We start from the raw sequence: 13,169 nt of genomic DNA, 5'->3' as shown, positions 1-13,169 counted from the left end.
TTCAATAAGCACTTTCACCACAGCAGCATCTTCTCCACCTGCTGCTATTTGATTATCATCCAGGGAGTCGATGTCAGACCTGCTGCGAGCTGCTGCTGGCATTTTAGTGGGTTTCCTCTGCCCCGCTGCTACGAATGAGCCCAGCAGCACATCAGCGCTGCTGCATGGAAATAAAGTGTGAGGCGGTGATGTGACGGCGGCGGCGGTCCATTAGATATTCAGACAGAATTAACTAACCAATAACAAACTTCCATGCTGCTCTGTCGCTAGTAGTACTCAAATCCACTACGAGAAAAAGTCCTTCATTCAAAACCTCACTTTAGTAAAAGTATGTAAGTACCAGCAACATTTAAAGTATCAAAAGTAAAAGTACTCATCATGCAGAAACATGGTCCCTGACGGCGTTTTACTATTAAACATGATTTTAAAAGGGTTTATTTAGCTGAAGCCATAAAGCTTCATCATTCAGTGTATCTCAAACATCTGGAGATCCGTGGTTTTCACTGGACAGGAAGGCCATGAAACACTAGTAACTAAAGCTGTCGGACAAAAGTAATGGAGTAAAAAGTACAATATTTACCTCTGAGATGTAGTGAAGGAGGAGTAGCTTAAAGTGGAAATACTCACGTAAAATACCTCGAATATGTATTTAGGTATATTTTAGGGCAGTACTTGAGTAAATGTACTTAGTTCCATTCTTCCTTTGAGTATCACACAGCGAGTCGGATCTGCACCTGCTCACAGGTAAACAGTCTGTTCAGTATATTAACCTGGATTTTTAGTTTTCAGAAGAAAAAGTCCAAATGAAAACTGAAGACGGACGTTTTGTCTCAGTGAAAACGTCTGTTTGATATTTAAATCTGATGTTTTTCATCTCAGAGCCTCGTTCACCTGCTCACCTGCTCACCTGCTCACCTGCAGAGCTCAGGAAGCTGATCGGTGGATAAAAGTTTAATCAGTGATAATAAATTGACCCGGTGAGAGAGAGAGACCACCCAGCCGCCATCTCACTCTGCTTTAATTACAAATCCCATTAAATGATTTCACTTTAATTAAAGCTGTCCTGTCTAATTAAGATATGATGATGAGGAGAGGCGGCCGTCTCCAGAGCCTCTGTGTTTATCCTGGAGTTAACCTCCATCAGCTGACAGCCTCCCAGCATGCATTTCAATGAGACCACAGGGTCAGTGCAACACACACACACACACACACACACACACACACACACACACACACAGGTTTGAAATGCACATATTTGTGTGCCTCCAGCTGCAGTATTTGCATGTTTTTCTCTCGATGTTACTGCAGTATCACAGTGTAATGTACACAGAGTACCATTCTGACAGGATGAACACATGAAATAAACACTTCACTGCCTGTATGAACAGATAGGACACGTGTGATGGACTACTGGGAAAAAGGCGGATGGTTCTAGTGGAAATCACTACAGATGACTGTGATAGGCTGAAACACAGAAGATGGAAACTGGAAGATTAATCACAAAATCAATCGGCAGATTAATTGATAGACAATAATCAGTCGTTGGAGCCTAAAAATCAACAATATTTGTTGACATTTTCTTTGTTGTGTCCTGATCGATTCAGCAGCTGCAGCTGAAACAACCGGCCGACAGGACGAGAGGACGAGAGGCTCTCTGTGTTTGAGTCCAAGGAGTTGAACCCTCAACCCTGTTGCCGTGGTAACCACCTGCCCAGGTGTATTTCCTACACAAAGCAGTTCAGTTAATCCAACTGTCACTGTCCCAGCTGCTAATCCCTCCGCTTAATGGAGGCTTATAGGGGTTTTCATTCACACACACACACACACACACACACACACACACACACACACACACACACAGAGGAATCACACCTGTATAAACACACAGGAGGTCTGTCAGAGAAGATAAAGAGTCCATAAAAAGACTGCATTAATATTCACTTCCACTTTCAAACTTTAGACTTTTTCTGTTGTTGGAAAAAGTACAAAAACACATCCGGAGTAACACTGAATGTAAAAATATCTCAACAAATTCCCTGTAGTGGTATGTTACATCACTGAAGTACTGTGCTTCAGCAGAAGGTTGGGGTACTTGTACTTCACTTGAGTATTTCCATTTCATGTTCTTTCACACGTCTGCTGCACCTCACAAGAAGTTACTGTAGTTTTTCACTCGACTACTTTTATCTGATAGTTTATCCAAACGAGCTCCACCTCGAGCAGGTACACAAGTAAAATACTGCTCAGTGGAGGAAGGAGTATTCAGATCATTTACTGAAGTAAAAGTACCAATATAGTGATGTAAAGGTACTCTGTTACAAGTGAAAAACACAAGAGCTTCAACAGAAAGGCTGACAGGACAGACTGCAGCACCACCTGGTGGACGACAGGAGCACTGCACGATACGACGCTCAGTCAAACCTCATGACAGCGAAGCCTGAGAGAAAAACTTCAAGTTATAGTCAAACATTACAGATTTCAGACATCATTTATCGACCCCAGTAATTATCAGAGTCCCTGAAAACCTCTCCAAGACTTTTAAGGTCTGATGGGGTTGAGTTTTTTTAAATTTCCCTGACGTGGAATCAACAAAGTTTTATCTTCTCTTTTGTGGTGGAGAAACATGTTTTATTCCTGATTTCCTACATTTTACACATTTATTTACATTTATGTTCATTTTTTATTTACAGTCCTTCAAAGTGCAGTTTTTCAAGGACTTTCAAGGCCAGTACAAAGATCTATAGTACTGATACTGGGACAGTGACCTTAAAACAGTGGAGGAGTGTAACTACGTACATTTTCCTTACCCTTGTAACACAGTATGTTTACAGTGTGCTATTAGTATCTTCACTGAAGTACAGGACCTGAATCCTTGATCCAGTCCTTTATGGTTGTGTTAGCCTCATTAGCAGCTCGGCTCTGATGGTCAGTCAGTCCTTCACTTCAGTCCGGACTGAAATCTCTGAGAACTCGTTGGAAGGACCATCCTGAAATGTGGTTCAGACGTTCACGCTTCCCTCAGGATGAACTTTAACTCTCCGACGTTTCATCTCGCGCCACCATCAGGTCAACATTTTAACTGGTTCAATACTTCGACCTCGACCTATACCTCTTTTAAATATCTGCAAAATGAAGTTTCCATTAGCCGTTGTTTGTGCTTCATGCTAATTAGCGAACGTTAGCATGCTAACACATACCTAAGCAGGGCCTCACAGAGCTGCTAGCATGGCTGTAGACACCAATATGAGCAGGCTCCTGCTGTACATTGAATTCAAGGAGCCTTCAATGACATTCAAGGCCTGTTTGACCAAAAGAGTGACACCTGATCCTGTTCAGGACTTTCAAAGATCATTTTCTATTTGAATCTCACAAACATAAAACCATTCAGAGACATTCCTGCAGGAGATGTCAGTGTCTGTTCAGAGGCCGCCATCATCACACTTCATAGTTTGGACGGTGCGTTCAGGGACTTTCTGGTCCCTGCAGCTCTTTTCCTGCTGAGGGACAATCCAGGCGGGACTATCAGCAGATATGGCCACTCTGTCGTTTTAGGAGCTGCACCTCATCATCCTGCGAGGCGGTAGGTTTAGGGTTTCAGAAAAAGTGGGACTTTACAGTCGCTGTAATTGGAGCAGAGGTCAGATTCCTGAGCCGAGGAGCGAATGTGAAGCCATCACCGAAATGTTGCTGCTTTGTTGTGCAGATGATGATTAAAAGCCAGACTTCTTCTAATTTGAGGGTTTATTTCTGGAGATGCTGATGGACCAAAAAGTGAAAGAGTGTTCCAGATGTGGGAGCCACTCTCCTCCTCCACCTCCTCCTCTGAAGTATCTGACAGGGAGGAGGGAGGCTGTGGGTGAGCGGAGGAGAAATTTGGCAAGTGCCCTCGAAAAGAAAGCGCAGGAGAGGAGCTGGTTCAGTTGTGGAGAAGCAGCAGAGGAGTGAAACGAAGCTGAGCCGCAGTCTGCCGAGAGCCGATCAGGACCAGGATGAAGACCGCCGCGGTCGTCATGTTGATGCTGTGTCTTCAGCAGAGGAGCTTTTCTTCAGCTCAGGTGAGTCCAGGTGACTCTGACAACAGCTTCCTCTCATGTCCTTTATGTTTCTACTGAGGCAGGAAATTTATTTTCACAGTACTGTTACTGCAGTATTCTGTTCTCACAATACTTCAGATACAGGAGGTTAATGACACATTAAAAGAACAAAACTAACCTTTAGATTTTTCTTGTCAGACTGAAGTTTTACAGACACGCTTTGTGTTCATTTGCCTTTTCTCGACATGTTCTGGACGCTTTAACGTCTTCACGTCACTGAATCCTTTGAATGAAACGATCTTTGAAGGAAAAATATCCCACAGTGTTGAACGGCTCTGAACTCAAACTGAGGCTACGAACGATGATGAAGAGTCATTTTTCTTCTTCTTTAAAGAGGTCAGAGGTCAGAACTTCTGCGTTCGAGTAAAAGCGGAGAAAAGACGCATGAAGAGATGATGAAGATGTTTTCTGAAAGTTTCATTTAATTCACTGAATTCAATCAAACCAGGTCGACTGAGAACAAACTCTTATTTACTATAATGTGTAATATAATACTAACTTAATAATATTAAAGATAAACGAGCAGTTTGCAGACTTTATTCTGTTTTTATTCATCTGGACTGTTGAGGTCAGAACCTCTCCGACGGTCTTCAGGTGACATTTCTAGATCGTGATGATTCTTCATGAAGCTTTTTAATTTTACTGTTGAATTTTTATTTATTTTTGATCTGTTTGATGTTTCATGTTTTCATGTGTCTCACTGTTATTGTCTGTCTGCCTGGAAACTCTTTAGTTACTTTTAAGGTTAAATAAAAGGCAAATTAAATTAAAGTAAATGTGTTTAAAAGTTTAAAGGTCAAAAGCTTTCTCAAAACATTTCCATGGGACCTTCATTTTATTGACCTTCTCTCTTGGGATCAAGTCAGTCTGATTTATGTAGCTCAGCGTCACAGAGCAGTTTTTTATCGTTAATGCAGAGCCAGGACAGCTCAAACAGAGGACATATAGACTTCAATGAGTTTTTCCTGATCATTTCTTTTCACTTAATGATCTCAAAATCGAAGTTTTGTACACATTTCTGAGCGTGTTGTGAGCGCCGTCCAACACGCTGAACTCACGCTCACCCCCGTCTGTACCCGCTCTGACAAACGCCTCCAAACCCTCAAACCTCAGAGGTTCGTTATGTGGCGGCAGCGTCGTGTTCTGAGTGCAGCGTTTCAGTGTTTCAGCCGTCAGGACGAGGTCAGCGGCGGGCTCGGGTCCAATTTTCACCCGGGTGTTACTGCAGCAGGTCGCAGCTCTGAAAACCTCACCTCTATGTATAGACCTCACACCTGAAGCACACTGCAGACAGACGGCAGTCTGATGGCGTCTCCTTCTTCTTGATAAGTGGACGCATGTAGACAGTGAGCGTACTGATCTTCCTCTTCACTGAGCTTAAGCCTAGCTTAACACAAAGACAGGAAGCAGGAGGAAACTGCTAGCCTAGCTCCAGTCTGACAACTTCAAAAGCTGTTTTACTGAAATGTTGTTTAAGGTTTCACATTCAAAAAACTGTCAAAGCTAACTAGCATGTTGCTACCTGTGCATATCAATATCTGTCGTATGGGTTTGCTCTGTTTTGTGGTAGACGCTAACAGTCAGTGCGAGAGGAGAAACACTTTTTGACAAAAAATAAAATAAATTCCATCAAATGAAGAAGAAATATAAATCTGTCAAAGCCAACTTTAGCCTAGTAAGACAGGTGGTACAGCATGCTAGCTTACCTGTTCTCCAGCAGCATCGGTCTGCCCATAACTTGTCCTCGTCCCGTCCACAGGAGTGTCCGTCCACCCACGACCTGGTGAACTCGCTGCGGCAGGTGGAGAGGATGTTGGCGGTCCACGAGGCGTCGTACCAGCAGGGTCTGCGCTCCCTCAGGAAGAGGATGAGCGCTCTGCACAACAGCACCATGGCCATCTTTAAGGCCGGCGGTGAGAGACTTTTTGTCCTGCTGAAATGCCGCCAACAGGTGCAGATTTTACCTTCAGCGGAGAAAAAAACATCTTGAAGGTTTCTAATAACGACGAATCTGGAAATAAACAATGAGCCTGGCAAAGACTGTGACTTATCTGTTAAACGTTAAACTCGGGAAAGCTCTGACTAACAGAATCTTCCTGCTAAGATCGCGGCATCATTTGGTGTTGAACAGTTCTACAACTGAAAATAAGGTTTTCATCCATTACAGGTTATGTCAACTCCATCACCGGCTCACAAAAGCAGTTTGGATGAGATGCCACATAAACACTAACCTCTATTACACCTTTCAATCACACTCTGTCACCACCTCAGTCCAGCAGCCCTGTCCTCTGATGATTCTGTCCTGATGTCCTCTTTAATCTTTCCCTATAGAATAAAACTAAAAGTTTCACAGAATTTCAGGAAAATCTGCAAAAGAAAATGTGACCAAATGTTTCCAGCTGCTACTGTTATGTGAATATTAGGAGCTGGTTTGTCGAGGCCTGGTGGAGCTAATTTCCAAATCGGTGCCATTGAACCATCGTAGAAGAAGAGTGTGCAACAGAATGATGTCATTGACAAACCTCAAATGGTGACAAACACAATGGAAATCAGACATTTCTGTTTGTTTCATGTGTTAATGTGAGGAAGGTTACAGATCTGATGATTTCAGCTCTTTGATGGAAGCTTGAGTCTCCTCTGAGTTCAGAAAGTAAACACACACGTTTCCATCTGCTCCCAGCATCCTGCCCCAAACCAGAGCCCCCCGCTCACGGCCGCAGACTGGGGAGGGTCTTCAGCATCGGACACGAGGTCCACTTCCTGTGTAAGCCGGGCTACGAGCTGATTGGCCCACGGACCCGAGTGTGTCTGGAGTCTCTGAAGTGGAGCGGCCAGCAGCCGATGTGCAGACGTGAGTTCTGATGCCGGACCAGGACTGGAGGACTGACACCAGATCAGCAGCAGCAGTTCACTCAAGTCTTGTTTCATCTGTTCTTTTCAGGCCTGAACAACACCAGCAACTCCCTGGCCTCCCTCTCTAATGCTGCTCCCTCCTCCTCCTCCTCCTCCTCCTCCTCCTCCTCCCTCCCTGTCTCTGCTGCTCTGTCAGCATCCTCCTCAGCATCTTCATCACCCACATCTTCCTCCCCCTCCTCCTCCGTCCGTCCGTCTCACTGCACTCACTTCCTGGGCTCCACCCGCTGCACCTGTGACGTGGGTTTCACCATATCAGGCCGGGACAACAACATCTGCACAGGTGATGAATATTTCTGTCCAATCGCTGATTTTTCAGAGCGTCCGCTGAGGATTCCGTCTGTGTTTCAGACATCGATGAGTGTCGTCTGTTCCCTCTCGGTCAGCCCGGCCGCCTCTGCGTCCATCAGTGCGTCAACACTCCCGGCAGCTTCCACTGCTTCTGTCCAGCCGGCTACGACCTCGCCAGAGACGGCCGCAGCTGCACAGGTCAGAGTTCAAAGGTCATCCTTCAGTCAAGGGAATGTGTGGAGACGTGAGTTCTTTGTGTTCGTAACGCTCGCCTCTGTCCTTCTCTTCAGACATCGACGAGTGTGAAAACATGATGCACAACTGCACAGAGGAGCAGGTGTGTGTGAACACCTTCGGAGGCTTCCAGTGTGTGATGGTGGAGTGTCCTCACATGAAAAACGCCACATACATCAAGACTTCACCCATGTAAGAGCAAACCGCCCTGATCCATCAGCCCCTCTGTTGAAGGCTTTCCTCCGAGCTGGTCACTCCTTTCTGACCTTTTCTGACACACCGAGAGGTCAAAGAACTGTTAGTCTCTGCAAAGCTGAAGGTCTCAACACCTGATCCTCTGGAGGACATCCATGTAGCTTTCACAGTCCAGCTTGCTAACATGTTTACAATTACAATGCCTACATGCTGATGTTTACCATGTTCATCACCGTAGGTCAGCTTGTTAGCATGCTAACATTTGCTAATTAGCGCTAAACACAAAGTAAAGCTGAGGCTGATGGGAACGTCATTAGTTTTGCAGGTATTTGTTCGTAAATCAAAGACAAATTAAAATCGAGGCTACCAAATTTCACCGGAGTTGTTGAGGCATTCATTCAAAATATGAACCTAAGCTAGTTAGCATCCAAAATCACTGTTAACTGCACAGAAACAAAATGTTAAGCTCTCTGATCGGATGTTAACAACAACAGACCACCTGACTCAAAAGATGTGGATAGACTCATTGAGCTTAAATTCGATGAGATGCTGAATGAGCCTGAAGACACTTTTAGCTCGCTAACCAGCTAGCAGCTAACAACTAATTGCCTTGTAATAAAGAGTGAAATTACATTTTAAGAACAATGAAAGTGCAAACAGAGCAGAGGAGGAATGAAAAGTGGATGGACAAAACAAAGAAAACCATAAAACTTCTCACTCCAAAGACGAGGCAGATGAAATGTAAATGACAGGGACGGCCATAGAGAGAGATCTGAAAACAATACGTTTTACCTCCATGTCACCCACTTCCTTTCTCTACCCCTCATTTAGCTTCGTTCCTCCATCAGTAACTGGGCTGAGAGTCAGACTGAGGTTTGGCTTCAGGCGCCACACTGAGGTTTCCAGGCTCCAGTCAGCTGATCAGCTGATGGCGGTGGAGAGGCGTGAAACATGTTTCTGCCAGTGGACGGCAGCTGAATGTGTTTACCAACGTGGTTTTGGTTCATTCCTGCAGTTGAATCATAACTGTATGTTTTAGCAGCGCAGGGAGAGCAGTGCTGTGGCGGACAGACCCTCCACCACGTGCAGGGTTAGCTTCAGGTGAAGGGTTCCCTGCAGATCTTTGGCCGTGACTTCGGACAAAAACAAAGCGTCTCGGTTAAGACAGACTGAAGCTGCTTATTTAAGATTTATGGGTAAAAACAACAGGAAAAATAAGAGCAGGATTAATGGCACTGAGGGGTGCCATCAAATTCAAGTCACTCAGGGATTTGATTTAATTTGATGTCTCTGAATCAGGCGTGACCAAAACAAAGATGGAGTCTCTGGAGAACTCTGGCAATTCAGAGTGACGGGGGGGGTGAGAAGAATAGATGAATAATTTCCAGCCCTCAGACCAAAACCACAAGTGGTTGACAGTGTAAATAAAGTTTTTGCTGACTGATTTCCAACCTATGATATGGCTTTGTCATGAGTTCAGTTCTATTGGCCTCCTTTGTTTCCTCAGGCGCTGCGAGAGGAACCCGTGCATGCTGGGAGACAAAGGATGCACTCAGGCGCCAAACTCCATCTCCTTCCACTTCCTGGCTGTGGTGTCCAACATGTCCGCCCCCCGCGTCCTGTTCCGGGTGTCTGCGGCCCGCGTGCTGGGCGACACGCTGCGTTTCGGGCTGGCAGGCGGCCGTGGGCGGGGCCACTTCAGCGTGCAGCGTTCCGGCCGGCAAACCGGGACCCTCCTCCTGGTGACGCCCATCACGGGTCCTGCTACCCTGGAGGCCGAGGTGGAGATGAGCGAGCTGGAGCGCAACTCCCTGCTGGGCCGCTACCTCACCAAGGTCACCCTGTTTGTGTCTCCCCATGAGTTTTAGGGGGACGACTGACGGGTGAGGGTTCAGGGTTCATCAGGGTTTTCCCAGAACAAACTTTTACAGTCTAACTGACACCACAGAGGTTTTTTTTAGAGGTCAGAAATCATGTCAGGGATTTTCAAATATATTTGTACTTTTTTTTTTTTTTGTTTATTGAGGAAGGAAAAGGGTCTTTGTAAATATGTCAGAAATTCTCTTTAGCCTCTGATTGGGGGACCAGTGTTTGACAGTCCCTCAAGTGCAGTTCGCACCAGTTTGAGCATGTGATGCACAAAGTGTATATTTTCTGAGCATCTCAAACCCTCCAAACTGACCAAAATTTATTTTCAGAATTTGATCCATTTGGTCCAGAAACAGTGAACGAGCCCAAACATCGACCCATCAGGAAGCCTGTGGAGGATTTCTGCAGCTTTTTTAGGACCGAATGGGGCTGCCATCTTTAAACATGGTGTCCAGCTCTCAACCATACATCTACTAGTTTGTGGCTCTAATGAAAATCATTACGTTCAAGTTAAGCTTCTGATTTTCTGAAGAATAAATGAGCAGTTATGTTTGATCTGTTTGTCTGCTGAAGGAGAAAGATTTTAAACCTGTTTCCTCAAGTTTCGACTGTTTCCGCATTCAGAGGAGCCTGGACAGGATTCTGGATTCAAATGTAATGCTAATATATGTCGGCACAAACTGAGACACACAGCTAACAGGCTAACGACAGACAGCATTTTGTTAGCGGTGGCTCCATCGGTCACTTAAACTCTCCACTGTTAAGTTGTTAATTAATTCTGTAGCCTGCTAGCTGCCGTTAGCAGCGCTCTCGTCCTGGCGTATGTCGTTTTGTAGCTCGTACAGCTAACAGGGTGCGAGCTAGGACCTCCTAAAGGTTAGCGTCAAAGCTAATTTTTGCTACAGTTCCTCCTTGTTGTGTCTCAGGTTTGTTAGCGTCACTGTCAGCGTAATAAAATGTTTTATGCAAATACAGAGCAAAATGATTTGATTGGCTGTACAAAGGAGATGTTATCGATATATTTGTTCTTGTTTTTAAAGGTGCTACATACGTAGTTATTATTAGCATTAGTGTTATTGTGGTATTGTTGAAACAGTGGCATTTTGGCACCATGAAAACAAAAATATGAATTTCTTCTTCTTGTGAATTGATTTTGTCTGACAGGACTGAATCTGAAATGTAATGTACAGATCAGAAATGTTGCAGCAGAATAAAAACACGCAATTAAATTTCAGTTGGACTTTAAAGTTTGAGGAGATTCAGAGTTGACTCTGACTTTTATACTCAACACAATGTCAGACTTTGTGGGACTTTAGATGTGAGTTTTGTATGTTTTTTTTTCCTTTTTTTTAAGTGAAAATGTGGGAAACCTATGTAATGAAAGCAAACCTGACAATGTCTTTGTGGGGGTTTTTTTTTTGGGGGGGGGGGGGCGGGGTGTCAAACCACTGAGTGTTTTTAGCCTCTTTGCAGGTGACTTACTGTAGTTGTATTAGTGTTGAGTGAGTTGAATTAAACTCAGCAGAAGGTTTCAGTGTTTGCAGAGAAAGTGGGATCATAAAGTGTTTGTTCCAGTCAGAAGAACTGACGGTTTGAGCCTCGAATGCTTTGACATGGCCGAGGAGTTCCAGAGCGGAGATGACTTTCAGCAGCCATCTTTGTTTGAATCAGGAAGTGGAGTCACAACCTGGAGACCAGGTCAAGAATCTGTGATTGTGCAGCAGATCGGACGAGTTTGAATCCAGATCAGTATGATGCATGAGAGGAGCTCCCTGAGGCTGCAGTGTGTTTCACTCATACGTTTGCTCTTTCTGTGTTTCTGTCACTGTACGCTGTCTTCACGCTGATCGTTATCATCAACTTACACCAATAAACACGTTTACACCGACACGGTTCGCCGTCTGTTCTCTGAGAAGCTGGAAATCCTTCGCGAAGGTATTTTTGGATGTTTTGAGACATTGGAGCTGCGAGGTCGACGTGTTTTGGTCCTGAAGAATTTATCACAGATCTGTCAGACGGCCCGAAGCCTCCACAGAGCAGACAGAACACACACATAAAAACAGACGACACACACGCAGACGTACAGTCACACACTGCATGTTTACACCGTGTGCACACACACATTCTCACACACACGTACAAGACATAAAAACACACAAATGTATGAGGACCCGGACAGCTGCTGCTGATTGGCTCAGTGTGACCGTCTGCTCTGACATCACTGCCTTATACGGGGTTTGACTGGCTGTATTGAAATAAAGTCACCTATGGATGGACAGGAAATGATTCTCATCATCTAATATTTGAGGTCATCTTTAAAACATCAATCTCAAATGTGAGTTTGTTGGTTTTTCTTTTAAATTGAACTAAAGATGTTTGAAGACTGAGAACGTGACGGCCATTTTTCACGGTTTCCTGTCATTTTTAGACACTCGTTTCATTAGAAACGATCAGATTATTCGTTGACGGTCATGTTTCTGTTCAGTGATCATGCAGATAAAAGTTCTGACTGATTCTGCCGATGTGATGCTGTTTTTGAGTACATGATGATTTTCATTCCCAAATAATGAAACCACCGGCTGCACGACGGGAGGAAGACGACATTCAAAAACAGCCTGAAACAATGGAGGGCTGAGATGGAGTGAAGCTCGCCGTGTGTGATTTGTAGCCAACAGGCTAAAACATGTTCAACCACAGACACGTCCTTTAATTCACCCTGAGGATGGAGGAAGTCTGACAGGATTTATTCACATTTTCACGGTTACAGTCGGACTGCAGCGCCGCACTGAGTTTCTAAAGTTGGATCTATCTGTAGACGCGGATGAACCCACGACGGCCTCACGGTAACCGTCCGGATTTTTACTCCACAGACTTGGGGTCTTCTTTTCAAAATGAGATCTCTTCACTTGATGACAGACCTGTGCTGTGACTGAAAAGGACACTTTCAGCTGTTAAATGCACATCGTTTATTCTTCAGGTCTTTAATCCACCTGAACAACAACTAAACGGCTTCAATCAAAACTGATAACACGCATCAGTGAGCTGAGCTCAACTCTGCAGCTGCTACAGGCGACGTTAGCTGCTGCTAGCATCTCCAGACCTACTAGAGCCTCGGGCCAAACGGGTCACAGTCGAGTTGCATCTTTAACTTCCCGTCAGTCTTTTTTTTTTTTTTTTTTTTTTTTAAGGATCATTCTGGTTTATTTCAACGTGGATCTTACTCATGTTTTCCAGTCAGCTGCTGAGATCTGAAAACATCTTTGACCGAAATTAACCCACAAAATCAGCAGGAACAAACCCCACGTCTTTCCGATGACTCCACGTTTCACCTCATGACACGAGCAAAAACAGCGTCCGCCTGTCGAGCTCGCAGCTCATTGGTTCCTGCTGAAGGTGTAAAGTATTTGGTTTCATCTTTTAAAAGCTTCACTGATTTCCTCAAACAGCTGTCGGTTTTAACAAACAAACAGGAGGAAATGGAACTTCTGTTGGGACTATTTTCAGCGGCGGATGAATCCACGTTTGGCGCTGTCGTGAACGTTAGCAGGACGGTGAAATGAACAAAGCGAAGCA

The 13,169-nt window shown here is 44.7% G+C and overlaps 1 protein-coding gene across 1 annotated transcript; it reads left to right on the top strand.

The window, feature by feature from the left end:
• The first annotated feature begins 3,989 nt into the window (after positions 1–3,989).
• On the top strand, positions 3,990–9,595 carry LOC143321611 (fibulin-7-like). The gene is made up of 7 exons (XM_076732050.1): positions 3,990–4,055; positions 5,854–6,007; positions 6,775–6,945; positions 7,036–7,290; positions 7,359–7,496; positions 7,589–7,724; positions 9,235–9,595. Exons 1-7 carry the CDS (start codon positions 3,990–3,992, stop codon positions 9,593–9,595), a joined length of 1,281 nt encoding a protein of 426 aa, XP_076588165.1.
• Positions 9,596–13,169: the final 3,574 nt, after the last annotated feature.

This window comes from Chaetodon auriga, chromosome 6, assembly GCF_051107435.1.
Source record: "Chaetodon auriga isolate fChaAug3 chromosome 6, fChaAug3.hap1, whole genome shotgun sequence".
In the NCBI taxonomy this organism is placed as follows: Eukaryota; Metazoa; Chordata; class Actinopteri; order Chaetodontiformes; family Chaetodontidae; genus Chaetodon; species Chaetodon auriga.
This window is presented reverse-complemented; position numbering and strand designations above follow the sequence as displayed.

What these genes read in the sequence shown, in the direction of transcription:
- LOC143321611 (XM_076732050.1), top strand. Translation starts at nt 3,990, where the DNA reads ATGAAGACCGCCGCGGTCGTCATGTTGATGCTGTGTCTTCAGCAGAGG. An exon ending in GGCCATCTTTAAGGCCGGCG is followed by an intron (nt 6,008 to 6,774) that starts GTGAGAGACTTT and finishes ATCTGCTCCCAG; the next exon opens with CATCCTGCCCCAAACCAGAG. An exon ending in CCAGCAGCCGATGTGCAGAC is followed by an intron (nt 6,946 to 7,035) that starts GTGAGTTCTGAT and finishes TGTTCTTTTCAG; the next exon opens with GCCTGAACAACACCAGCAAC.